The sequence below is a fragment of the Guillardia theta genome (genome assembly GCF_000315625.1).
Source record: "Guillardia theta CCMP2712 unplaced genomic scaffold GUITHscaffold_64, whole genome shotgun sequence".
Classification (NCBI taxonomy): domain Eukaryota; class Cryptophyceae; order Pyrenomonadales; family Geminigeraceae; genus Guillardia; species Guillardia theta.
The window spans coordinates 349,369-375,032 of NW_005434610.1; the positions used below are offsets into that span (position 1 = coordinate 349,369).

The 25,664-nt window shown below is 50.0% G+C and overlaps 9 protein-coding genes across 9 annotated transcripts; 4 read left to right on the forward strand and 5 right to left on the reverse strand.

The window, feature by feature from the left end:
- Positions 1 to 1,475: 1,475 nt before the first annotated feature.
- GUITHDRAFT_142481 (hypothetical protein) lies at positions 1,476 to 5,659 on the forward strand (the record flags this gene model as incomplete). The annotated part of the gene is made up of 4 exons (XM_005827790.1): positions 1,476 to 2,396; positions 2,484 to 2,553; positions 2,641 to 2,741; positions 2,798 to 5,659. 4 exons carry the CDS (start codon positions 1,476 to 1,478, stop codon positions 5,657 to 5,659), a joined length of 3,954 nt encoding a protein of 1,317 aa, XP_005827847.1.
- A 221-nt stretch (positions 5,660 to 5,880) lies between these two features.
- Positions 5,881 to 7,995, reverse strand: GUITHDRAFT_142482 (hypothetical protein; the record flags this gene model as incomplete). Its single annotated transcript, XM_005827791.1, has 5 exons — positions 5,881 to 5,941; positions 5,995 to 6,139; positions 6,498 to 6,702; positions 7,117 to 7,320; positions 7,426 to 7,995. The coding sequence occupies 5 exons, from the start codon at positions 7,993 to 7,995 to the stop codon at positions 5,881 to 5,883; spliced, it is 1,185 nt and encodes a 394-aa protein (XP_005827848.1).
- Positions 7,996 to 9,080: 1,085 nt separating this feature from the next.
- On the reverse strand, positions 9,081 to 10,461 carry GUITHDRAFT_154028 (hypothetical protein). Its single transcript, XM_005827792.1, has 7 exons — positions 10,434 to 10,461; positions 10,037 to 10,092; positions 9,949 to 9,984; positions 9,756 to 9,875; positions 9,655 to 9,703; positions 9,557 to 9,606; positions 9,081 to 9,490 (listed from the first exon to the last, which is right to left on the reverse strand). The coding sequence occupies exons 2-7, from the start codon at positions 10,079 to 10,081 to the stop codon at positions 9,371 to 9,373; spliced, it is 420 nt and encodes a 139-aa protein (XP_005827849.1). The 5' UTR covers positions 10,082 to 10,092; positions 10,434 to 10,461; the 3' UTR covers positions 9,081 to 9,370.
- A 1,143-nt stretch (positions 10,462 to 11,604) lies between these two features.
- GUITHDRAFT_113131 (hypothetical protein) lies at positions 11,605 to 12,806 on the reverse strand (the record flags this gene model as incomplete). The annotated part of the gene is made up of 8 exons (XM_005827793.1): positions 11,605 to 11,738; positions 11,818 to 11,878; positions 11,943 to 11,989; positions 12,037 to 12,094; positions 12,159 to 12,203; positions 12,253 to 12,311; positions 12,367 to 12,400; positions 12,639 to 12,806. The coding sequence occupies 8 exons, from the start codon at positions 12,804 to 12,806 to the stop codon at positions 11,605 to 11,607; spliced, it is 606 nt and encodes a 201-aa protein (XP_005827850.1).
- A 1,532-nt stretch (positions 12,807 to 14,338) lies between these two features.
- On the forward strand, positions 14,339 to 16,937 carry GUITHDRAFT_164568 (hypothetical protein; the record flags this gene model as incomplete). The annotated part of the gene is made up of 11 exons (XM_005827794.1): positions 14,339 to 14,455; positions 14,504 to 14,598; positions 14,644 to 14,677; positions 14,860 to 14,916; positions 15,031 to 15,067; positions 15,120 to 15,233; positions 15,286 to 16,172; positions 16,292 to 16,369; positions 16,551 to 16,637; positions 16,776 to 16,883; positions 16,928 to 16,937. Coding segments are annotated over 11 exons (1,623 nt in total), but the record flags the coding sequence as incomplete, so codon positions are not given.
- Positions 16,938 to 17,002: 65 nt separating this feature from the next.
- On the reverse strand, positions 17,003 to 18,877 carry GUITHDRAFT_142486 (hypothetical protein; the record flags this gene model as incomplete). The annotated part of the gene is made up of 9 exons (XM_005827795.1): positions 17,003 to 17,098; positions 17,278 to 17,368; positions 17,520 to 17,712; positions 17,762 to 17,840; positions 18,023 to 18,083; positions 18,129 to 18,193; positions 18,354 to 18,401; positions 18,445 to 18,558; positions 18,611 to 18,877. 9 exons carry the CDS (start codon positions 18,875 to 18,877, stop codon positions 17,003 to 17,005), a joined length of 1,014 nt encoding a protein of 337 aa, XP_005827852.1.
- A 2,656-nt stretch (positions 18,878 to 21,533) lies between these two features.
- On the forward strand, positions 21,534 to 21,686 carry GUITHDRAFT_75270 (hypothetical protein; the record flags this gene model as incomplete). Its single annotated transcript, XM_005827796.1, has 1 exon — positions 21,534 to 21,686. A coding segment is annotated over one exon (153 nt), but the record flags the coding sequence as incomplete, so codon positions are not given.
- Positions 21,687 to 21,944: 258 nt separating this feature from the next.
- GUITHDRAFT_154031 (hypothetical protein) lies at positions 21,945 to 22,906 on the reverse strand. Its single transcript, XM_005827797.1, has 5 exons — positions 22,727 to 22,906; positions 22,610 to 22,681; positions 22,476 to 22,558; positions 22,297 to 22,429; positions 21,945 to 22,239 (listed from the first exon to the last, which is right to left on the reverse strand). Exons 1-5 carry the CDS (start codon positions 22,895 to 22,897, stop codon positions 22,180 to 22,182), a joined length of 519 nt encoding a protein of 172 aa, XP_005827854.1. The 5' UTR covers positions 22,898 to 22,906; the 3' UTR covers positions 21,945 to 22,179.
- A 1,561-nt stretch (positions 22,907 to 24,467) lies between these two features.
- On the forward strand, positions 24,468 to 25,085 carry GUITHDRAFT_75190 (hypothetical protein; the record flags this gene model as incomplete). Its single annotated transcript, XM_005827798.1, has 1 exon — positions 24,468 to 25,085. A coding segment is annotated over one exon (618 nt), but the record flags the coding sequence as incomplete, so codon positions are not given.
- Between the last annotated feature and the right edge of the window lie 579 nt (positions 25,086 to 25,664).

A 25,664-nucleotide genomic window follows, 5' to 3' on the forward strand; every position in this document is an offset into this window, starting at 1 on the left:
TATCAAACATTCAATATACAACAATTCAACACTTCAATCGTTTATGGCGACCTCCTGCTTCAAGTCAAGGACTGGACTTTGACCCTGCAGCAAACATATTTGACAGGATGACTGTGGAGGTTGAAGATTTGGGCAATTCTGGAGGGACTGAATTAGTCAACAATCGTGTAAGTTCCACGGTGGATATTCTTGTTGCTGCAGTGAACAACAAACCCAGCGCAAACGGCCCCGCAAAAATTTTTGCAACAGAAGATAATCCATATCATTTCAATGGAACCTTGAACATTTCAGATCCCGATTATCTGGATTATGGATTTTCAAGCAGAATACTGTACGTCAATTTATCTTGCAGTCACTGCCGTCTGTATTTGAACGAGACGTTTTTACGTTCTGCTCTTGTACAGAAAAAAATTCAAATGAAGTTTTGGAATGGAGTTGAACAGAGAGGGTACTATTGGATGTTTTCAAATGGTGGACCTCCGAAATTTGGGGATGGTTGTCAATTCATTCCCCAGTGCTCAGACAATTCAACTTTTCGAAGTCCTGATAGTCCATGGGGATTTTTTAAGTCAGCCAAGTATGGCGTTGTCTATTCTCCTCTTACTTCAGGAGGTCCCTCAGTTGGGTGCGGAGTTTGCCCAGCAGATACAGGGAATAGATTCATATCGATTGAAGGAACATTTGAAAACATAAATCGTGCCCTGTCGCTTGTGACATATCTTCCAGATCCAAACTTCAACACCGAAACCGGTATTCAAGAGAGGTTGATATTACAAGTGGACGATAATGGCGCTATTGGAGACAATGTGAATGCTCCAGCTTTGACGGATGAATTGCAGATTGTAGTTGACATCAAAGCTGTTAACGATCGGCCAATCATTGGAAGGAAGGTATCTTCTCCAAGACAAATTTTTCCATACGATGGTGGAAGAACTCTTCCAACCTCTGTGTTTCAGGACAAGATACTACCGATCAACCAATCTATGTATAGTTTGTGCATGAATCTGCCTCCAGCAAGTCAACAATATTATAGCCTTTGTGGGCCAACACAAAGAGAATACATTGATGTCGACGAGGACACTCCGTTCATAATCCTTTCAGATGTGCTTTACATCGATGATGTAGATTCTGGAGATGCACTGTTGGTTTCATCACCGAGACAATTCTGTTGTGCAGCTGATGGGCCAAATGGCTGTGTATGTGGTGAACCTTGTACCTGTAACCAACCTCCGGTTTGTCTCAAAGGGTCGATCGCAGGGACTTTGCTGATTCAATTGAAGGTGATCAATGGCATGCTTACCTTCCTTCCTCCACCTGGACGGCAATTCATTCCTGGGATAGAGATCTTAACTAATTCTACCGCAACATCGATGCCAAAAGGCGGTTCGATGGTGCCATGCTCCAACATCGTGGCATGCACAGTAAATGTTTCAGAGATCAATTTTCGCACGACGGTCGCAAATTTTCAGCAAGCGATGGACTGGAATTTTTTGTCTTACCAAGGAAAGCCAAATTTCTTCGGCCGTGATTTTCTCAGTATTTGGGTGTCTGATGAGGGTTTTACAGATAATTGCTACACTCCCCCGCTTGCACAAGAGCTAGTGTTGGACATTCGTGTCGTTGGAATCAATGACCCACCAGTTATATCTGCGACAAACCAAGTCTTGGTCTATGACAAGGGCCGTAGATGCTATTCTGACTTCATGCTCTTTCCTGTCAATCCGGATGGAATGTCCACTAATTGCGTCAATGCCAGTTCAAGCTTGGTTCCTCCCCGAATCTTTGGGAGCAGTGTGTACATCACTGATGTGGATATGAACTACTTGTCATACGCTAATATGACGCTAACGCTGAAGATCGGAGACAATCCTGCACTGCACCAGAACGCTGGCCAATTTTTCTTCCCTGAAGTTACAATCACGGCAAACAATTGGTATGAAATGTACAGGGACTCGACAGGCATTCTGACCATGGTCATACAAGGCAAGATGGAGAGCATAAATCAACTCCTTGCGGAAATGAGATATGATGCCAGTCCTTCTTTTCAAGGATATGTTCCATTCCAAATCATCGCAGACGATATGAAAAACTATGGAGAATGTAGTGGTAACCATATTTGCGGTGCAGATTTTCCATGTATCAATCACAACTTGGCTGGGAGCCACGTTCCAGTCTTGGTTGGTTTGACAACGACAGTACTTGATGCAACTGTGGTGACACCGGGGAGTTGTGTATCTACCACCTGTCGTGCTTGTAATCAAGAGCCCGGTTGTGGTTGGTGTCCAAGCATCTGTTCGTTCCAGGGAGGAAAGTGCATTGCCCGATCGAATTCCGGTCCTAAGTTCGAATCTTGCCCTGTAGATCCTGTCACAGGACGCAAATTTATGGAGTGTCAGGTCCCTGGATCCAATTGGTTGGTACCCACTGTTGCTGTCCTAGTTTCTGTCTTCTTGCTGGCATTTGGGTCTTTCTGTTTTATGCAGTGGATTCGAAAGAGACATGGATCCTTCATGCAGTACATTCGTCGGAAGCAAGCTGATCTACAAAGAGCTGGTAGGAAAGCACACATCTTACCGCCTGAAACTGCAAATTACAACAAATTCTTTTTCCTCATTTTGATCATTGTCATTACAATTACAGCATTCATGTTGATCTATGAACCGCAATTACGATGCCAGTTTGACCAGAGCTTCACACTCGACAGAGCTTCATCCTTGTACCTTTCTATGGATAACTGCATGGTAATTTTTCTTGTTCCTGCGACGATTAACGGTTGGACTGACTTGAAAATTTGCAGGTTCGATTCATCCCTTCATACAATCAACCTTACCCTGACAATCAGTTGACGTCGTTGAAGGTCCAAATAGCTCTGACCAAGGATCCGCTGATAAAACTTGCGACCGACAATTGCAACTACAATTCAACGATTTCGATTTCAAACGAAAGGGAGATTTCCAAGAGATACTCGAACTACATCTGCAATATGCAGATCATTGTGCCGAATAGGTTTGTCCTACCACAGACTACGATTTATGCCAATGGACAGAACGTAACAAAGGTGAGAGCAGGTCCCATGGACCAGGACACCCAAAATTTCGGCCTTGATTTTGGACCTAACACGTTCAGTCTGGTTGGCAATTACTTAGAAGCGAGGGTGCAGAACTTAAGTTGTAAGTCGCTCGTCTACTCAGTTACTCATGGGTCTCTCCTTGGTGTTGATGTTCGAGCGACACAAGGATCTTTCTCAAGCGATGATGCGGATTTAATCCTTACATCACAAGTGATGACTTCGGTGCAATTCTGGCAAAAGTCTTCGAATGCGGTATGTTTGTCGGCAGCTAATGGATCACTCTACGTTGACAACTCCTGTAAACGAGTTTGCAAATACAGGAATCTTGCAGAGAACATTCAGCCGGTCATCCCGAACAGACGGAGGTTACTTGGCTCTTTCTCAAGTTTGCCATGGATATGTTCACCTCTGGCGAATGGAACGCTAAATTGCACGCATTACGATCCTGTTGCAGCAGCAATCGCTGACGAATGTCCTGTCGGAGCGATGTACAAATTCAAGTCCCAGGTTCCACAAATTCCAGGCTGCTATGACTTGCAAACATGTACGCTGAATCAATCCGCACAATGCCTGTGCAAGCCTGAATGCGATATGAAAAATCTCAACCCACCTGGTCTTTGCGACACATCTGGACGGTGCTGTCAAACTGTGTGTGGTGGTTACTCAGGTGCTGACATGTTTCCGAATGAAAACATGCCGCGGTGTGGCATCCTTGTGGACAAGGTCAAGTACCCCTACTGCAACGGTACTCTGACTCAACAATGGAAATTCACCTCCAACTCTGGTCAAATAGCAGTGACAGTCTCGGCGAACTCTACGGGGAGCAACAACACGGTCTCTTCATATCAGGGCTCGCAGCCTTCCCCAACGCTGCCGGTGACGATTGACATCCCAACCTCGGACAAGAAGACTCTCAACCAGCTCTTCCACCCTGGTGGGTCTGTCGTTCCCAACTACGACCGGTTTCAATTTCAAATGTCTGGTCCAGGTGCGCCAGAACCCTCTGTTGGAATATTCGTGTGGTTGTCAAACGTAAGGTATCTGGCAATTCCAAGTTGGATATACAGCCTGCTGTCCCTGAACCTCCTCACTCCTACAACCGGCTCCGTGCTCCTTCATCTCTCCCCAGCATTTTGTCCAGCATTCGTCTCTAGCACCAGCGAAGCGTTTTATTCTAGATTGGTCCAGATCGAGAAGCTTTTGGTTTCAACGTTACAAACATATCCAGCTTCATCATCATCAAAACCGCTTCCTGTGAGCAGCCTGATCATGTTCCACCGAGTAGGCGCCCACCCCATTCTATTTGCGACTGATCCAAACACAAACGTTGCAAGTGCAAAAGAAGTCAAGCCACTTGACTACAACCTCATCATTTCGATTGTCCTTATCGCTGTCATTTTCCCTGCGGTGGTGTCTTTTATTGCAGCACTGCTAGCTTTTCGATTTGGATCCAAGTATCTCAAAGATTTTCGGTCGCTCAAGGTCAAGGAAGAGTACATGATCTCAAATGTGAAACAATTGTTCATCGGCATCGAAGAGTATTTTGACGAAGGGTTGATTGAATACAAGATGAAATACGAAGAGATGGTGGGAAGGAGCAATTGGTTCTACATGTTTGAGACCTTCGTGTGGGGAGCAGATGCGCAGAGATCTTTGCTGGCAGAGTTATGGATTGTGTTTGTTGAAATCTTGGCCTTCATGCTGCCAGCCATCCTTATCTACGTTGTCGCTGAAATGACCTCCGCGGAATATCTCGCGTTCAGGTGCGACCTGAGGGCAGACTACTGTAATTGCATGGGAGAGAAAGACTCCATCCTGTACGCGTTCATCGCTGTAGAGTACATCGCCATCTCCTACGTTTGCATCGGATTTCTTGAGCTGGTCTTGTATTACCTCAGTCTCCCATTCGATTCATTCCGAAAGTTAATCAGATATGTATTTTACTCTCTACTGTTTTTCATGGGCTGGTTTGTTCTCTCAGTGTTTTCTATGGTGGTTCTCTTCATATTTCTAGGAGTTTTGTTCAAACCTGCCTTTGTTATCCCGTATGGCATCGCCATTGTTGGCACATTCTCAGCCTCGGCTTCCTTGCATGCCAAGCTCATGAAACTTCGGATCAGAGTGCAAACAGGGATTATCAAGAAGGTCGAGCTGGAACGAAAGAAGCTCAACAACATTCCTCCTGCTCTTTCGGAGCTTCTCATCAGAAAGAACTTTGAACAGGCGCTTCATGACAATGGTCTCTCGATATCAAGGATAACTCTCACAGTATTTGGATTTGTGTGCTTGATTGCAAGCATTTACGCTTTCGTGTTCATCGGCTTTAATGCCTTCACATCTCCAGGAGATGTCATCGCAAGCTACGTCAACAGCGCGATCTCGATCGGAATCTCATTAGTCACTCAGCAAGTCCTTGCAAGCGAGGGTGAGGAGGAAGACGTCCGGAACAAGGTAGATGACGTGCAGGACAAGATCATGAAATCGCTCAAGGGTGTGCTAAGGATGGTGTCGAAACAGATCCACCTCGCCATGAAGCTGTACACGAGATTGAAGGTCTCAGGGAATCTGGAAGTAGCCAAGGCCGAGTGATCAGCGTTTTATTGAAACCTCTCAGACGAGACGATAGGTTGCTACCTGGTGTCTGGACAGGATCTTCACCAGGAGTGAACAGTGCCGTCACCTGTGAACTGGTCAAGGGAGGAGACGGAAGGTTGTATTGTTGTCAAAGAAGCGAAGAAGGTCCAAGAGGATGGGACGGGACAGGAAGGAGAAAGGATCAAAGACAAGATCCAAGATGGTTAGGGGAATGCTCAGCAGGCTAACTTACAGTCGACGGTGTCAAGCCCGTAGCTGTCAGAAGACACCCCGAAGCTGGACATACGTCACATGACATGGGACGAGGCAAGGCATAAAGATTCGCTCACCCGCCGTTGGTTGACTGGCAGATCATGGTGCCTCCAAAGTCGCTCTTGCCGTTTCCGCCGGTCATGGTGGTGTTGGTGGTGTTGCAACCATGGTTGCCATTGGTGGTTCCTGGAAAGAAGAGATCAATGGTCTCAGATTTTTCATCTGTTCAGCGTTGAGGCTCTGTTGCAACAGGGAATATTGAAAGTTCACATAGCGCATCTTAATAAGACTAGGGTTGTGAAATAGCAAGAAGCTTTCTTTAAGATGTTGCAAACAAAGACTATTCAACTGACACTTGCTGGCGTCAGTTTCTTCCATGTCTGATGTTTTTTTGCAACACCCTTTCGTCATCTCTCTTCACTTTCCTTCTCGGATGTCTCAGGATTCTCGTCCTGTATCTCATCATCTTCTCCTTATCATCGTCATGATTGCCTCTCCTCTTCTTCTTCACCTTATCATCCTCATCATAGTCTCTCCTCGCTCATCATCATCATCATCATCATCATCATCTCCCTCTTACCGCAATTCGCGAAGGTGGCGAGCTCGACAAACTGCTGCACGTCGCTGAACATGTTGCTGCTCTCTGCGGTCTTCCTGTTCCTCTGCTCAACCCCCCTACCCCAACCTCCTCTGTTTCTCAATTGCTGCTCTAATGCCAAACGCCCCCCGTTCCCTCTCTTGCCCTCCAACCAGAAATAGCCTCCGTACTTGAGTACCAAACCTGACTGCCAAACTTGAAGCACCGCAGTCTTGTCAAAAGTACCCTCCTGATTGTCATCGTACTGATTTTTAACTTAACTTTGAGTAAAGAGTCAAGTTGTATTCGCCCATGCCGCGCTCTGTAGTCTGACGAGTCTCTTAAAAACTCACACTCATCAGTCAGTCAGATCATCGGATCGAGCCGCACTGATCCTACTATCATCCGGCGGCGACAAGCTGGCGGCACTGGACCAGCCGGCGACCCGCGTGTCAGTGACCGGGCCTGAGCAAAAAGAAGTGAAGCGGTGGGAAACATGAGCCTAAAAGAGATTCGAACTTAATAATTTACAATCACAAGTAAGGTGACAAGTACTAGCAACAAACGGCGGCCGGGGCCATTCTACAGATTACGAAACTGCCGGTGGCTAGTCCGACTTTACCATGATCAGTGTCCTTGCCCGACCCAACCATAGGTTCGCCTCTTTTGATAGGGCGAAACAATACTTGTCCTGCCAAGTGACTGCATCAATGCACTGATGCTTCATTGTGTTCCTCCCTTTGAAAACCTCCAGGTCAAACCATTTCCATGATGAAATACGATTGCGATCCGAGCAACTCTCGATTCCCGACATATCAAAGTTGTACTGCACCAGAGGCACAACGAGGAAGCTTACAAAAAGAATCAGCAAAGAAAGGAGCAACAGCTTCCAAACAGCAGTAAACCATCTCCAAGGGACCCTTGTAGGCACCTCAGGCATTTGGGCCTGTAACAAGATCGGCTTTCTCGCTGGGACCTCACGTTGTTTCATACCATCCACATTGCCCGCAAGTTCCACCTGAGATGCGCTCATGATCTTGAACCGCGAGGAGGAAGGAGAGGGTAAGTCGTAGACTTGGTGCGAATTCCCAAGGTCCATGAGCGGCGACGGGAGCGAGCTGAGGTGGTACACTGGAGTTAGACTCGTCGGTGTGGACATGGCGGACGCGATCGAGTCTTGATCCGCTTCTCTTGTCAGCACCGCCAACTCATGGAGAAACCTTAGTTCGCTCGAAGAGCGAGGCGTGGGAGACATCGTCTCATGAAGAGTGCACTTGTACGAGCCATAATCGTAGGGTTCCGGAGCGCAGATGGCACCGTCTTGTGTTGTTGATGTTTCCGTTGATGCTGACGTCTTGAGGATTGCATTCTCTTTCCTCGGTGTCATATTCTCGGATTGTTTCGTCATGTGTTCTCTGATCTTGTCGCCAGCATTGAGAAAAATCATTCGCGTCGTAATGTCGGCGTACACGTCGCATTCTTGTGCCTCCGAACAAGGCATGCTTGCGTCGTTCGATGGAGATCAGCGAGAACAGTCGAGGTGTAAAGGGAATGCTGAAAAATCAGGTGAAAAATGAAGAAGAGATTGAAAGAGGTTGAAGTAGCAGAGATAGCCGAGGTGTTGAAGAAGTGGATGATAACAGAAAACCAGAGAGGATAACGTTGATATGATGAATACAGAGCAGCTTGCAGGTGGAGAGAGACTGGAATAGCCCACGAAAGGCAGACTAGAGACTGAAAGAGGTTGAAGTGGAAGGAATAGCTATACGAGACAGGAAGAGATGACTTTCTGTGCAGCGAGGAGAGGAGGGAAAGGAGGAGAGAGAAGAGGGTAGGGCAGAGCAGAGGCGATAAGAGGAGAGGAGGACGGGGGATGGGAGGGGGAGATGTAGAGACAGGGGAGAGCGAGCCAGCAATGAGACTTGATTTTCCAAGTGGCGATCAAAAAAAGCATTCTTTGGGTAGGGGTACTCAATGTAGGGGTACACTAAGTCGAAATGTTGATAGCTAAGGTCAGGGTATACATATTTTCGTTATTGTAGGGTAGGGTAGTATATATATCTACAATGACCCGGTTTATTTTATGGTAATTGTGGGGTGTAACTTTACCTTTCGGTAACAAGTACCCGTTATTGGAATTTTCGGGGGTACCTTGCAGATCAAAGAACAATCACAACGGGGTACTTCAAAATGTGGGGGTAGGGGTACTTTTCCAGTGTAACGAAAGTGGATGACAATAGTTTGGGGTGGGGGTTTCAAACACTACGGGTCAGCGATGAGCTAGTACCCCCTATTTCACTATAAAATCATGGGTCATATTCCACACGGGTACTTAATGAGAGGGGTAGGGTCATCAAAATCTTTATCGGAGTGTCCACCCCTCTTCCTATGGTAAAAATGGGGTGGGGTGGGTAGGGCTCGGGCTTGTGATGAGGACCGGAATGCAGGGAAGCCAAGGATGGCGATGCTCGGGAATGGTAGAGGCGCTCGGCAGTATTGCGAGCAGACAGACAACAACATTGAAGTGAGAATTTCTTGTTTTGTGAATGGAAACACAAAGAATGCTGTGACAACCAAGATTCCGAATGCGATGAACTATAATTTTATTTCTAAGAATTTGAAATCTCTTTTGCATGCCGCAGTGTAAATGATCGTATCTCCACCTTCATCAATGATGCATACAACATAGCACTATACAAAACAGGTGACATGTAGCAAAACTTCACCTCGTTTCAACGCCAAAACTCATGGAGACTTTCCAAGATGCTCATTGCAACTCGTCAATTTCACTATCAGCGCCTTCCACCAGACACATTGAGATCTGGCAGTCCTTTCCAATCTCCATTCATGCCATAACGATTCCCTCCGTGACAGATTTAATTGCGTCGGCTAGATGCCTTGAGGGCTGCCTCGTACCATTCCAGTGCTTTTTCCTCATCATCGGCGACAAACTTGTAAGTGGCACGTGGAACCGATCCACCCATGAGCTCAGCAGTCTGTAAGCAAGATAGAAGAAGTAAAATGTTATTCGGATGACATTCAGTTGAAGATGCAAGCCTTACCTGGATTTCAAGCTCCTTTCCCTTGAGATTTACCAGGCATCCATCGAAGCCTACAGGATGCAACTCAGTGCTGTACAAAACATCTAACGGAATCTTACAGAAGAACTTGCGAGGTTCCGTGTCATCTTGGTTGTCCATGAAGTAAAACTGCGTCACTAGTAAGTTGAGGCAAGAAGGAAATTTAGCAACTCGCACGCACGTTGTTTTCGTGAATCATGCACCAGATTTTTTGCTTCTTTGGCAACGTTTTGAGGTATCCCTTCATAAAGCACTTTTGAAAGAAGTCGGGAGGAACTTCTTGTTTACGGTTTACAACGGGCTGGACGAAAAACAAAAAGAAGAGAGAGAGAAAATCAGCTTCAACCATCTCGAATCATATTCGGAGTAATCACCACAGGATTTTGCTTGTAGGAGCCAGGAACATTGGCCTGAACTATGACGTCAATGCTGACATTAAACTAGCATGAAAAAAAATCTTGCCTGCCATTCGTGTTGGCCAGGAGCGCGGGATGAGCAGCAACCCATAATTCAGAATCCTGTTGAGACCGATCATGTTGTGTATACACGCAGATGGAAATTTCGGAAGTACATGGAAAGCATGGATTCAGGCATCATGTAATAATGAAACAATGTTACGAGAAAATGACCCACAAACCAAACAAGGGACCGAGTGATATGTGTTGATAACGTTCAGTGTGTCATATGCGATCCACGAGGAAAGAGTAAGAAAGCACTACTCTATCACCTTCTTCATGCAACAAAATGGGATGCGGAGGATGCTACACAACAACAAAAAAACAACTTGCTTTGTCCATGACGACATGTGTAATCTCTCATCGCCAACCACACGGAGCAGCTACGCGGCGACAGTGCATACCGAGAGGAGGGAGATGACGATGCACGGCGTGGGGGTACAACGGTACCTGCAGTCATTTCATGGGGTGGGTGGGTTACAGGGCTTCACTTTTTCCTTTTGGGGTAGGGTGCTTTCATGACAGCCAAGTGAGGATACTTCGATTTCATAGCACTTGGAGTTATAAAATGAAGAAGCAAAAGATAGCCATTCCGAACAAGTCCTGGGGGCTGATCCCTCCAAGGGGTAGATGAATTCATTTTGGAGCTCTGTCATGGGGTGGGTAGGGTTGTGTAGGAATGACCGGTAAAAGGGGTAGGGTTCACCCCTCGGACCCCCAAGTGTTGTTAAACTGGCATCTTGTATTTTCAAATTCAGAGAGAAAAGTCGAAATTTGGTCAGATTTCGAAGTGTGATCGGGAGCATTTGGTCCTGCTGTACCAGAAACCATATTTGGTAATTCCTCTGATTCGGAAATTGAATATTAAAAATATTTAAACATTGAAGATATTTTTACTTACTACAGAAATCGTACCAATGATAGCCATTTTTAGTACCACTTATCAATGGTTTTAAAAGGTTATAAACTAGTCCCTTCAAAGTTCTATTTCCGTACCAAAATTATAAGGACCACATCCCCTGACAGACAACAGGTGGTGGGACTGTGGGGGGATGCGGTATCGCCCACCCTGATACTGATTTTTAACTTAACTTTGAGTAAAGTCTGGGTCGGATAAAAGCTGTGCATTCCTCTGCCCTGGCGTTTGTCCCTTGCTCTTTCTTGTTCTTGTCCGCGTCCTCGTGGAACAACCTTTCTTCATCTTGTCTCTCAGTTAACTTGCCTCAGCCAGTGAGCACCTGTCATAGGCCTTCTAGATCTCTTCGAGGAATTGGAAGCATGGAAGAATTTCATCAGGACTCTTCTACTCGGACAGCAAAATTTCAAGCACCGAACCACGTGCCATGGAACTGTAGTGATGAAATGAAGAATGATGCAGGCGAGGCGTTGCACAAGCAGTCAAGTTTGTATATGTTAAGCTTGATGTATGGCTTGTCCATTGCCAGGACCAGAAACATGTGCTTAAAGGTAATAGCAGGAACCGAGTTCGTACCAGACAAGGCATCAAGTAACGACCGTGAAAGAACACAAGCCAGCGGATCCGTTGGATAGCACAGACTGCTTTTGTGCGGTCGTTTAATTATGTTCTTTGAAGCTTGGCTTAGCTGACAATTCCGGAGCCCATCTGGAAATACAAAGGCATGCAGCACAAGCACAAGCAGTGCGCATCGGAGGTCGTTGATTCGATTCTTGCTTTGCTTCTTGAATGCCTGGCATTGTGGTAATTCAGAAGTTATATGAATGTGGCATCAACCTGACCTTCAGATGAAACAACCCATCTGCCTTCACCTTGATCGTACTTGGCCAGAGAGTAATATCCTCCGAGCTGAAACATTTGTGCTCCGGTTTCCTTTCTTGCCGGTCAGTTGAGCTTTTGCAATGAAGCAGAACATCCGACAAATGCAATGACATACGGGTTCTCGGCTCAATTCATAATCTGTGTCAAAGAGAGGACCAGGAACTGAATGAAATTCAGTTCCACACCCGGTTGGTGATGTTAGATCCAACCTGCACGGAAATCCAGGGTTATCCTTGTGTGCTCGGTGTCGTTCGGTATGGTGTAATGCTGAGTTGTGTATCAGTCAAGGAACAATGTTTTAAGCAATAAACTTTCAATGGTGGGGCCTCACCATGCATCGATTCCCATAAAATCTTGCAACTTGTCCTTCCAACACCTGACAATCCATGTCATCAATGAAAATCTTGAAAGTTTTGAAAAAAAACCGCTAAAGGCAAAAAATCATTTTTGTTGGGGGAGCTCTCGATCCACAAAGAATTGGATCCTGTACACCATCTATTTTTAAGAGATTTCAGCTTTCACTGTATCTAGCAAGTCACCATATGTCCTAGTCAATGGGAGCCAAAAATTTATCTGAACAACGCAAGGTCATCATGATTGCATAAATGACATATCAAAAGAGACACCTGACCAGGCTGATGATAATACATGGCATCGCAGTGAGGATGCGTGGCTCTGACTAGATTCCAGGGAGTTTCAAACGTGAAGGGATTTGGAATGGTTGATTTCACTTGAAGAGGGCGGTGCGATCCTCAAACATGGGACGCTCTGAAAATACACAGAAGAGCAGCTAGCTGGACCGCCCATATACCTTGCAACCTCCGGGGCCACAACCTGGAACTTGATACATGAAAAGTGAGACTTCGATCGGAACGTTCACCTCCTGAATGAATTTCACGTAGACAGGTTTCAGACGTCTCATCAAAAGACGATTGAAATTTCCCTGGGTCATTAGATAAGGACTTTGTCTGGAGGGCATGTCAAACCTTTGGAAGCTTCAAATTTCCGGAGCGGCTATTGTAGGATCTCAATTTCAGTAGTGATAAAGTTGTAGGCGACATACCAATTTTTGGAAGGCCCCGAAGATTCCAACTCACTGGCTGCTATATGAATATGACCAAGAGGCAAAATTCTCAGTCTCTCCTGCACAACCAGGATGGTTTGAGGAAGACAATTGAATAACGTCAAATGATCACTTGAAAGGCATTGAGCTTGGCATTATGCTTCTCTCGTTTCCTCATCCGAGAATCTAAATATGCTTGCTTGTGTTGCATTGTCTCTCCTACGTCAATCAATGTTTTCTCACAAATCTCAATTAGTACCGGCCATGCTTGCTTCATTTTCATTTGCCTGCTATGAAAAACCACAGTGGTCATGGACTGTGACGATATGAATGAATGAGCAATTCGCCCCAAAACTCACTTTTTCCGACTTATCCTCGTTGCAATGCAACAAAACTTGCAAAAACACGTCTCGAAATGGAAATTTTTCGACATCGTAGTCAATGATTGCTTTCTCTGCCAGTTTTTTCCACCCATCAGTCGTCATGAGCTCCGGTAGCCTTGTATGGCATGGTGGCTACCCACAAGAACTCAGAATCATGTCATTTAGAGAGGCTACATGTTTTCATACTCCGTCAATATCCTCGGGTAGGTTGTATGCATGTCTCCAACTGAAAGCACGGAAAGGGGCATGTTACATCGAATTGAATGGTGAATCAGTGATGAGGGAGTAGGAGGGGAAGAAAGAAGACAGCGGAGGAGGTGATGGGTTGGACCATTGTGAGGAAGGATAGTTAGGACATGATCTTGGTTGTGTACCTGCTTCTTTCCCCCCACGCTGGGCATGTCGTGCTTGCTGCACGCGCCGCCTCTACGACGTCCATTACAGGTCCATCAGGCGCATCAGGGCAGTAATGGAGCCGGGCGGCTGGCCGGGTAGCAGCCGGGCCGCCGGTCCTGTACGGTCACCCATCTGTTGCGGACTACTAGCAACGGACGTGGAAGGCGCGCCGATGCACAATTTGGACGGGGCGCGCAGGCGGAGAGAGAGGGGAGGAGGAGAGGAAGAAGAGAAGAAGGAAGCAGGAACGATAGAGGAGGAGGAGATGGAGAGGAAAGAAATTGTGCATGGAAGGGAAGAAAGGGAGAGATTGATGCATGCGAGGTGGCGGTTGAGGGTAGGAGGGGAACTGCAATGGTTCAGTGCAAGGTTGAGGTTGGAGTTGTGGTTGAACAGATCTCGTCCTCATCCACTTCGGAGATGTTAAGAGAATGTGTGTGCAGGAATCTTGTTCGACATCCCCGAGATCATGGCTACTCCCCTGGGTCGTCCTCCGTCCCGTGGCAAGGAGATGAGTTCCGCTCGGCCTCCGTCGCGCTCCAACGATGCGTAAGCCGCGAATGCCAGCACAGCCTCCTGCGTGACTGCATCCTCTAGACCTACCCGTCCAACTTCCTCTCCAAGAGTTCTGTTGCAGCCTTTGAACCCGTACGTGAATCCTGACCCACTATGATCCTTCTTGACCTCGCACGCAGTCCGAGCTCGCAAGCCTTCGGTTCGAGCGGCCCAGAAGAGAAGGAGTACTTGTCGATGCTGAAGCAGGAGATCCGAACTGCAGCAAAGAAGGTGGAGCATAGGAATCGCTGTCACCTTCACCACTAACGGCATGAGAAGGCGGCGGAGTATCAGAAGGCAGTGGAGACTGACAAGTTAATGAGCGACTCTTCGTTGCTGCTGCGGAGGCCATTGACGCCGGGAAGTTTGAACAGGTTTCTTGTGCTTCCATGATCCTCTCGTCCGCTGACACCGCACAGGCCGGGCTCTCCTGCAAACCTTCCCAGTTCCACGGTACGTCTACCATCACCTACTGCTGAAGATTACCTGTCATTGCTCTTTCCTCACACTCTCCCCCTTCAGCCCTCCTCTTGTCTGCGTAATTTTCTGATCTCCCTATCACTCTTCTTTTCACTCTCTGGCTTGATCTACTCCACCTTGTTTTTGCATGTTGGCGTTGACTTGGGTTGAGGCAGAATTTCGCCGATATTGAGATGACGATTGAGAGGACCATCAAAGGGAAGAATTTTGAGGTGAATCAAGACGATCTCCTTATCAATGTCTTCTTCACCATAGCCATCAACACCGTCTTTCTTGTCATCATTACATTCATCCTCATCACGAACAACTTGTGACCTGCATGTCAGGCCTCCAAGACGGCGCTTCTAGAACTGCTCATGTCAGGTCAGCCCCAAAACTCCTGCACGCCAACGTCTGACTGGCTGGCCTTCTGCAGTCTTGGAAGAAGCTCAGCGGTTCACCCTCATGCTCACGGACAAGAGGGCTCCTGGCAGTCTGTCGACTCCTGCTCCTTCCTCTCACCCAGGGAGAATGGGAAGTCGTCTTCCTGGTGAGCTTGCTGGCTGCTCTGTCGTGCTCTGCATGGTGACTCCAAGTTGCAGTCTGTGAAGCGATGATGGAGAGGGCGCTGCAGCTTCACGGTGCCCTAAAGCCGCCCGACGCCGAGAGTGTCGGGATCGCGCAGAAGAGGGAGGAGAGGAAGGAAGGGGAGGAGAGGAAGGAAGAGAAGGGAGTCTCGGTGAACCATCTAGTTGCCCTTATTGAGCCCATTGGGAGCTTGTGGGAGAGGATCAACAGTAGGGAGATGTCGACAGAATTCTTGGAGCAAAAGAAATTCGCGATCCAACGGGCTGCACAGCAGCTCAAGGGAGGGATGCGGAGCTCGGAAGAAGCAGCGCTGCAGAAGGTTCTCGATAAGTTGCTTGCCTGCTGTAAGATGGGGGATGAAGGATCGAAGGATGTTCAGAAGCAGGAGGAGGAGGTCAAGAGGCTCAAGGGGGATCTAGAGAAGAGCTTGAGGGCGAGCGAAGAGCTGAAGAGCAAGTCGGAGAAGTCTATGGAGTCGCTGAGGAAGCAGCTGGAAGAGGAGGAGAGGAAGAGCGCGGACTTGAGAAAGAAGGTTGAAAGTCTCAGCTCAAGGAAGACGGAGGAAGTTGTACAACCTGCAACCACATCCTCCTCCTCCTCCTCCTCCTCCTCCTCCTCCTCAAATCGTCAGGCGTCGTTCGAGGCGGAGAATTCGGAGCTGAAGAAGGAGATCGAGGCTCTCAAGGGTCAGCTGTCGAAGGCTCAAGCCGAGAGCAGGAGGAAGGAAGCTGCAGCTGCTTCGTCGGGTGGAGGAGAGGCACAGAGCTTGCGGCAGGAGCTGTTAACCCTGAAAGGGGAGATGGGGATGGTTCGAACGCAGATGGAGAAGACACGGCAGGAGCAGGTCGCGTCGGATGTGAGGCTGCGAGCTGAGAGGGAGAAGGTAGACGATCTCAACAAGGTGAGGAAGAGGAGGAAGCGGGCTGGAGGTGGGAGGTCTTGAGAGGAGAATAAGGTTGTAGAAGAGGCCAGCAGGAAGCAGGAGGGAGGGGCAGGTATTGAGTCTTCTCCTGCTGCCAGGTGATCGAAGCCAAGGATGAGACCATCGCTCGACTCCGCAGCGACCTGCGAGGAGTTCAGGGATCGAGCATCTCCCAGGCAACTCCCGCTCATCCCTGCTCCTCCCGTGTCATCTTCCTCGCCCCCACCCCCATCCCTGCTTCAACTTATTCCTTCACTGCTTCCTCGACTGTTGTCCACCACTCCCATCCCGAAATCCTCTACCTCCTTCCCTCCCTCCCTCCCTCCCTCCCTCCTCCTGTACTCATTCGTCATGCAGCCTGAGGCCGACACTTTTGAAGCTGTCTTAGCTGAAGAAATGCAACTTATGAGAGAATCCTTCGAACAGAAGATCTCCTCCCTCAAGGTTCCTCCTCCTCCCTCTCCCCTATCTCCCTCCCTCCCTCCCCCCGCTTTTCCCTTGCTTGCTTGCTTGCTTGGTTCCTCCATACATGTTTCTTCATCCTCCTTCCCTCTACTCCTCCCGCCGACGCTGGTGGAACAGGCACAGATGGAGCGGGAGAGCGTGGCATTTGCAAAGGAGAGGAAGGAGATGAAAGAGCACTTTGAGAAGGAGAACAAGAATCTGAGGAGGAGACTCGACGTCTTACAGGTCTTCCTCTCCCGCTGTCTTGTCTTGTTCTGACGAAGCAACAGATGCAAGCAAAGCCAGGGACCGACGACGTAGCGAGTTGATCGTCAATGACATGAACGTTTCTTTTCTCTCCTCTCTTAGCCAATCCCGTACCCTCCATGCCTCCTGCTCTTCCCTGGTTTAACCTGTGGCATCCCGCGAGCCAGGGACTTGGCCTTGGCCTTGGCGCCGACCTGGGATGCAATTCAGAACAACTTCCTGATTGTCTCCTTCTTCCTCCTCCCTCTTCCTTCCTCCTCCTCCCTCCTCCTCCCTCCTGCTTCTTCGCCACTCCTCCTGGCTTCAAGTTCTCTCGCTCTTCTTTCTCATGGCCAATTTTCTCTTATCCCAGCTCCTCCTCCTCCTTCTCTACCTCTGCAGTCTCGAAGGCCCCGGCAAGTTTTTTCGCCAGCTCTTTGGCTTCATTGCGTTGCACAATCCACGACACGACGTACATAGGGAGTCTGAGAAAAACAGGGGGGTAAGAGACGAAGAAGAGGAAGAGAAGGAGACAGTGGCAGACGATATGAAACGGTAAGCAGGTATGATGGAGCTGGAGCTGGAGCTGGAGCTGGAGCTGGAGCAGGAGCTGGAGCTGGAGCTGGAGCAGGTTACCTGTAGATTGGATCATTGGCATAGGCGCTCTTGAGATTCTCTCGCAGGAATTTCTCTCTCTCCTCAACCAGGTCCGCCTTGTCCTCGGGAATTCCATACGTCCCCGTCTCCTTCTCCACTGTCATCCCTTCCAGCCCTCCCATCCCCCCCACCTCCTCTACCTCGTCCTCCTCCAACGCCTCCATCTTGGCTCCTGTCGTTCTCATCTCAGAATGTGTCACCAAGCGAAGTGCTCTCCTCACCTGGAAGAGAATTCGCGCAGAAAGTTGCGATGTCGAGGAAGTGGTCCGGAACACGAAGAGGAGACAAGTCCAGCACAACCTGAGCAGAATCAGAATTCATCTTGCATCCCTCTGCTCTCCTCTTCTCTGCTCTCCTGTCCTGTCCTGTCCTGTCCTGTCCTGTCCTTTCCTGTCTTCTCCTCTTCTCTCCTCCAGTCTCTGTCTCGACCTCTCACAATCAACCTCCCCCTCTCTCTGCTCCTCCTCTCCCTCTCCCCTCACCTCATCGTATCCAGTCTTGTCCTTGTACAGAGAGATAACTGGGATCGCCCTAGCGTCGCACCTGCCCAGAGTCACCCACTGACACCTTTGCCTCCTGCTCTGCTACCAGTTCCTGTACGTGTTGGCCAGCGGAGCTCCCCTCCTCTGCTTCCTCCACCCAGAACCAGCGACCTTGAACAACTTTCAACTCCACATGTCTCGACGTTCTCTTCTTCTCGTTCTCCCCGTCCTTCTCGAGCTCCCCCTTCCCTCGATCCTCTTCAATCGAACTCCTCTTCCTCCCTTCCACCCTCAGTGTTCATCTTTCTCCCTCCCGCCCTTATCCCATCACCTCGATGAAGCCCTTCCTCCGCGCCATGTCATACAGTATCCTTTCGTCCTGAGCACTGTCATACTCCCGCCTCCCCTTCCTCTCTCCGAACCTCATTGAGACGGTGGGGAACTCCCCGGGACCCAGTCGTCTTCTTCTTTGCAGGCTTCCCCCACGAGATCCGATCGACGTCGTCGATGTCAGGGCGCCAGCAGTCCATCTCAGCCTGCCGCAGAGACCGTCTTACAGGGCACAACACCTGAGATCCTTCCCACAACCTTGAACTTCTCTTTCACGTCGCTGATGTCGAACTGGCTCGTCTCTACATGATCCTCGTCATCGCTCATCCTCAGCCATGTTGCGACGCGGAAGGTCCTCGAGCTCATGGGAATTGAGCGGGCGGTCCGAGGGACCAAGGAGCCCCTGAGTGCTGCAAGGCATGGAGGAGCGCAGGTAGACAGCCACGCGTCGCACAGTTTCATTCCTGTGGCGATGAAGAGCATGGCGATCAGACTCCTTGCACTCGTTGCTGTCATGTGAGACATCTCAGCTGCTTTTCATTGCCTGTCGTTTGCAATCGTGAGTCGATAGCATGTCAGCAAGCAAATCTGGCAGGGATCGCATTCACTCCTAGAGCTCTCATTCCTTCTTTCTTCGTTAAATACACACTGCCACGAGTCTCGTCTCCTCCCTCGCTCTTACTTCTCCCTCCTCCCCTCCCCCCTCCTCGCTCCCTCCCCCTCCCCTCCCTCATTGCGCGAACTCCCTTATATCATATATTGGCGCTTTGGATAGTTCTCGAGGGTGGGGTACTTTACAGTGAGAAGACAGGGTGGTCATTGCCGTCGGGTTTGAGTAACAAGATTTTGAGGACTGAGGGCAGAATGGAGGGAAGGAGGGGGGCGGGGAGGGAGGGGGCGGACGAGTAGCAGGAGGAGGAGGAGCAGGAGGAGCAGGGGCGGTAGGAGGAGCAGGAAGAGGAGCAGGAGGATATGCCCTTAGACTTGCTCGCAGGAGAGCAAGGGAGGATGCACTGGAGCAGCTACCTTGTCATGGCTTACCTTCTGGTCGGCCAGCGCGCCTTCCTTTCCGTCTTCAGCGAGGACACCCAGCGGCCAGCAGCAAGACAAGGTGATCTTGGAGTGTTCAGAATCCTCGCGCAAGAGCAGGGGATTCTCAAGATGCAGGTGCTGTGTGCGCACGGGAACTAGCAGGGTTTGTTGAAGAGCTTGTCCTTCAGGCCGACGTGACTTCGCTCGTTCCTGGGGCTCTGGTGCTGTACCGAACGAACCAGTCGGAGAATGGGCTGAAGTTGGCCATGGTGTCTTGTTCCTCAAGAAATTGCGCAAAGTCACTCACTCCTGACGCAGGTGATGCGCATCATCGACCTGGAGAGAGATTTGCACAACCAAAGTGAAGGTTCGAGGAGGAGGAGGAGGAGGAGGAGCAGGAGGAGGAGCAGGAGGAGCAGGAGGAGGAGGGTTCTGCTGATGTTGTACACCGGCAGGGATATCCGTTCACTCCATGGAGAAGAGCGACGTAAACTATTCTGATTGGCTGCGAGCGAGTTGCCTCTGAGGGGTCTTGGCAGGTCCACTCCAATCGGTATGGAGCCCTCCTGCGACGCTACACCGACGAGTGCAACTGCGCACAGAACTATCCGAACCTGCCGCGAGACTTCGTGAAGCCTCTTGCTGAGATTCACGGGGTCTTGTACTTCAAGCTGCCTTGGCTGGGACTCCCTATCCTCCTCCTCCATCGCCTCAAAGTTTTCTTCGCTGGAGCCGGCATCGCCGGCGGAATCATGACGCAAGTGTTCAGCGCGATCAACGGGCGCCATGTCACCCTCTACGATCTTGACATCGAGACTCGGGGGACGTCCAAGAGGTCGACCTTCATCTTCTTCGTCATCCTGCTGTGTACCGTGGTAAGCCCTACAATCTCCCTCCTTGTTCTCGCTGGTCCCTGCTGCCGGTTGCTCAAGTTCTCCTTGCTCAACAACTCTGGCAGATCGCATACTTCGTGTATCATGCCACGGTCATGTGGATTGGGGTGACTGCCACGACGGTTCTGGGAGTGTTCTTCTTCCTCTATGCTGGGTAACGAGAGACGAAGGGAGGGAAGGGAGAACTGACGACTTCCTCTTGCAGTCTACATGACGTCACGCTCGACTCCATCGCGTCCATCCGCGAGGCTGTCGAGGACTCGATCTCGTACATAAGTAGGAGAGACAAAAGTCGGACCTTGACCTGGTCGCAGAGCGAGTGTGGGAGGACCGGCATACTACGGATGGCCAGTCCCCGGTGAGTGCTGATGAGTCAAGGGATCGCTGTTTCACCCTTAGCTAGGCCATATCGACCGGTTCTACAACGACGACATCTCGTTCGTGCATGCGCAGGTTGGACTGGAAGGAGGGGAGGGGGAGGGGAAGGAGGGAGAGTGACACTCGGAGCAGGGAGAGGGTTTGAACCCCTTGCAACTGCTACGAGGACGAGTCTTCCGCTACTTTGCAAGTGAGTAGACAAGGAGGGGAGGAGGAGAAAGACGAGGAGGTGTGGTGGAGAACGAGGAGGAAGATGAGGAGGGAAGGATTAGCTCTCTGATGGCACGTGCAGGGATTGCTGGGTGTTGCCATACCTCGAGCTGGATCTCATCGCAGAACATCGGGGTCATGCGCTTTCCGCACCCTGACGCGAAGAGGATGTGAGCTCCCCCTTGCTCGCCTCCGCCTCTCCTGAACCGCCGACAGCAAGTTGGATGAGGAACAGCGGGGGCTGCTATCAGCTTGCAGCAGGTCGATCGGGGTTGACGAAGAGACCCTCGGGGAAATTTTCAGGTAGAGAACAAGGCGACGCCCGACGAGTCTGTGCCGTGCTTGTTCGTTGACTTGTGTCCAGGTGTAAGTTGACCGGTGTGATCATGAAGGATCCGGTGGTTGCTGCAGACGGCTTCAGCTACGAGAGGTTTCAACTCTACCCTCCTCCTCCGGTTCCCCTTGACCCAGCGGCAGGGAGCCAGTGCAAACTTTCTTGCAGCGCTACTCCTTCTCTCCCGTCTCCAATGACTCGCTGGGCTTCCGTCACGTAGTCAACAACAACCAACTTCGCACTATCCTGGAGCATGTGACTGCCCGAGCCCGAGCCTCCTGGTCTCCTGAACCAGCCGCAGGTGCATGCCAACGGCAGTCTGGACGCGAACTTCGTTGAGGATGAGCTCAAGTGTCCGATCACCATGAGCCGCATGAGAGACGCAGTGGTCACCTGTGACGGTCACAGCTACGAGAGAAGTGCTATCCTCCGATGGTTGAGGAGGTTACAACCACCAGTGCTGTTCTCCTTCACCTCCTCCATGTGACCTCTGCACTCCTCAGGCATGCTACTTCTCCCAAGTCCAACCTCCTCTTGACCAACAAGGCAGTGCCATTCCTACCCTCGGCACTGTCAGGCTGACTGGGATGTTTCCAGGCTCTCATCACCAACCGCAACATCTCGTTACTAGGGGTAAGGTATCACAGATTCTTTTTATCCTCACTTGTTCATTCAAGAACTCTCTACCTGGCGGAGTGTGCGAAGAAGATCGGCCGTGTAGCCCTGAGTGCCCGGCGACATAACCTTGTAATTTATCACTTCATTCTCTTGTCTTTTTGTTTTTCACGATTATGTAAATGTCTCTGTTTAGCATGTTTGTCCTTTCAGTGAGCAACGCACACAGTTGAATACTTCATCACTTCACGTTTCGCAATGCCCCGCATCTTGCCTTTCATCCTGGCGGTTAACCTTTATCTCTGCCTCTCAAGGCGTTGACCTTTCTCCTTCTTTTCAACGTCATACTGTCAACCATAGCAGCGTCAAATGTGTGCTGTGGATGGCCGTTTAGTAGCAATGATCTTGTTACTTTCTACCAGCACCTTGTCTCGTCGTCAGTTGACAGCCACCAGACACAAGGAAAGATTCATATCACTTACTTCGAATTCCTTGCCGTTTGGTAACCCCACTGAAACCCATCTCTTCCCTTCATCTGGCCGTTTCTTTTTCACGTTTCCGCTATCCTCCTGCTGTTGTTTTCGTCTTTCTGCCATGTAGAAGAACTTCCCTTGCCTTGTTTGCTGTCACCGAGCAGCAACAAGAACAGTTCCGACCACACCTGTCGTCGCGCTTCAGCCGGAAGGAGGGCTGAGGCATCCTAAACACGAGGTCGAAGAGGTTGACCTTCCTCATACCGTACGTCTGAGAGCAGCAGAGATTACATCCCATGGGCAGATGCTCGCCTCCTACCACCTTAAGTGATTGCTCTGAAGTCTCTAAGTTCGCAGTCTTGGCTCGGATGAGCTGATGGATTTTGTTTTCTCGCTGTTCGTGAGAGTCAGAGGAGCGAACGACAGCGAGCACATGGACCTTGAGAGTTTCTCGGAGCTGTTCGGTTCTCATGTTGTTGGTGTATTCATCTCTCTTCGGGAAGTCACCGGAGAGGAACCCTTGCTTGGGTGCGCCGGACGGGCGTTTGTCACCACTCTTGAAGATATCCTTATACTTGATTCCCTCGTTGTATGGATCTTTTCCCTTCATGTCATCGTTCTGGACAATGCGTTGACTTCAGCATCGCTGGTCCATACAACTCGCTCATCACGCTCATACCGATGTCAGGAAGGGAGAAAGCTTGAAAGTCCCTGGTGCACATACTCTTGTCCTCTCATCCGATCTGTCCAAACATTTCACTAGAATCACAGCAGCAAGTTTAGCATACTTGAAGTATCCTGCCCCGAACGCCTTCCCCTTGTATCTTCCATCCATGATTCGCTTGTCATTGAAAGGCTAACAAACACTCAGTCAGCTGTTCGCTCAGTCACTTGATCGTTAAAATCAGCTTCACCTCTCCTATGCACAGAGGAGGAGGGACAGTGAAGGTTCCTGTCAACTTCTTTGTCCCTGGATTCTCCTCGGGATATTCGATCTTCTTGCCTGCCGGCATCTTGCAAGTCCAGGAACGAGGGCAGCAAGTTCACACTGAGGTTGCTGGATCCCTGACCTGCTCTCCACTAGTAAGAATCAACATTGCAGATCGACTTCAGCGAGTCTGAGATGCGAAAGAAACTCTGCGGTTTCAACCTGATCATTTCACTTCTTACACGTCATAATCCCCCCCCGTCCTTCTCCTCCTCCTCTGTACTTCTTTCTCCTCCACTTTGCGAAGCCATGCTCAAAGTCGGTTGTTCAAACCCCTCATCCCCTTCAGAAACTGCCCTCCCTAACCCCTCTTTATCCCCATACTACAGGCCTTTTGTATGGGGTGGGTACTACCGAGTTTTTGGTCCTAGCAACGCCTTGCATTTGAACCCCGGCGGCCCTACCACCCCACCCCTATCTGAACCTAGTAGTACAGGACACTTACAGGTGGGGGTCCTGATACTACTGGCAAATCACTGTGGTACTGATTGAAGTAGAGCTAAATAGTTCAGTAGAAACATTTGTACCAGTCCTGTCGGTAGAAGGGACTACTGTTTAAGTAGGTAGTCTCAGATCTCTGTCCTTACAATTTTCATATAAGATCAATGAGGCGGGTTGTGTTTTTGATGCACCAATGGGCGCATCGAAACGAAGGCGAGTGGAGAGGAATGGAGGGGCAGGAGGTGAGGTAAGATGGCGAGGAGAAGAGCAAGATGGTGAAGATATGAAGGAGAGATGAGGAACAGCGATCGGGCGAAGAATGCGACCATCAACTTGTTGCTCTGTCGCGTGCTTCCTGGTGATCATGCTTGCTCGGGGGGAGATGGTCAAAGTTTTCGTTGGGCTAGACGAGGATGCGAAGAGGAATTTAGCGAGGGATGCTGAGGACACGAACCAGCACAGTCTTCGAGCCCTGTGGGAGGAGGACGGGGACTTCTGGGACATTCAGATGGAACACCGATGTTCTGTGAGCTGCTCATTTTCTGTGGAAGAGGAAGATCTCAACGACGCGTCCGCTATCCTCATCAGCACCCAGCTGTTCCCTGGCATGGGGACGTTTGATCGGCTGATGCGGATCAGGAAGCCATCGCAGACTACCATCTTGTGGTCGACTGAAGCGCACGATACTTACCGCCTTGGCCCGCAGCTTCCTGTCCTCGGGGCCATGGTGGACTTGCGGGCTACGTACGAGATGACGTCAGACGTACCTCTAGTGCAAGGTTTCCCCTCATGGATCTCTCCTTCTGACTTTTGCAACAAGTTCTCAAGGCAGAGGAAGACGGAGAACGCAATCTTCGTCGCTTCAAACTGCAAGACCACCTCCAACTGCAGGTCGGAGTACGCACGAGAGCTCATGGAGCATGTCGAGGTCCACAGCTACGGGAGGTGCCTCAACAATCGCCCCTTCCCTCCAGCCTTCTCCACTGCAAGGAAGGGAAAGAAGTTCTGGTTGGACAAGGTTCGGATCATGCAGAACTACACGTTTGCTCTTGTGTTTGAAAACTCCAACATGCACGACTATGTCACCGAGAAGCTGTTCCAGGCGCTGCTTGCTGGCTGCATCCCGATCTACATGGGGGCTCCCAACGTGAGGGACTTCTTGCCGGCAAACAACGCTGCCATTCTGGTGTCGGAGTTTCAGTCAGCCGAGGAGCTTGCAGTGTACATCAAGAGGGTGAAGGAGAACGTGACGATGAGGGAGGAGCTGCTGTCCTGGAGGGACAGGCCCCTTCCTGCCTCCTTCCTCCGCCTGTGGAACTTGTCATGGGACACAGCAAAGTGCAGGATCTGCCAAGTACTCGCGGGTAGGATGAGAAATGAGCCGGAGGGGAGGCGACGGGCTGATGCTGCCGCCATTGGCGATGCAAGCTTCTGGCGGGAGCGAGGATGCGCGGCGGAGGATGCAGCGAGGTTTGAGCTTGCGAGGAGACTCTACAGTCTGTGCAGACGAATCGAGCCGAGGGACGAGAAGTGTGGGAGAGGGATGAGAAGAGCTGCAAGGAAAGGTCGCGGGCAGAAGGTGATTGCTCGGACCGAGACGGGAAGAAAGGTTGTCGTCGTCCCAACTCATCAGAGCTCTTCAGCCTTGCAGAGGTCAAACTTGACCTGCGCTGTTGCAGTAGATCCCATCTTTGCGAACGACCTGGACATCGACGTGTCGAGCGTGATGTACGTCGTAGATGAATTCTGCATCTTGAATCAGATCGAGTTCGGGCCGAGGTGTCAGGAGGTTTTCACGCAGGTTGGCAATCAGCTTGTGCGAAATGGAGTGAAGGTAGAGAAGATTGCGATGTGGGAGGCGTCCAAGAATCGCAGGGCTGACGAGAGTCTGTGCGATTCCATCGACCGAACTTTTGCACATGAATATTCGTGACCGAGGTGCCGGATG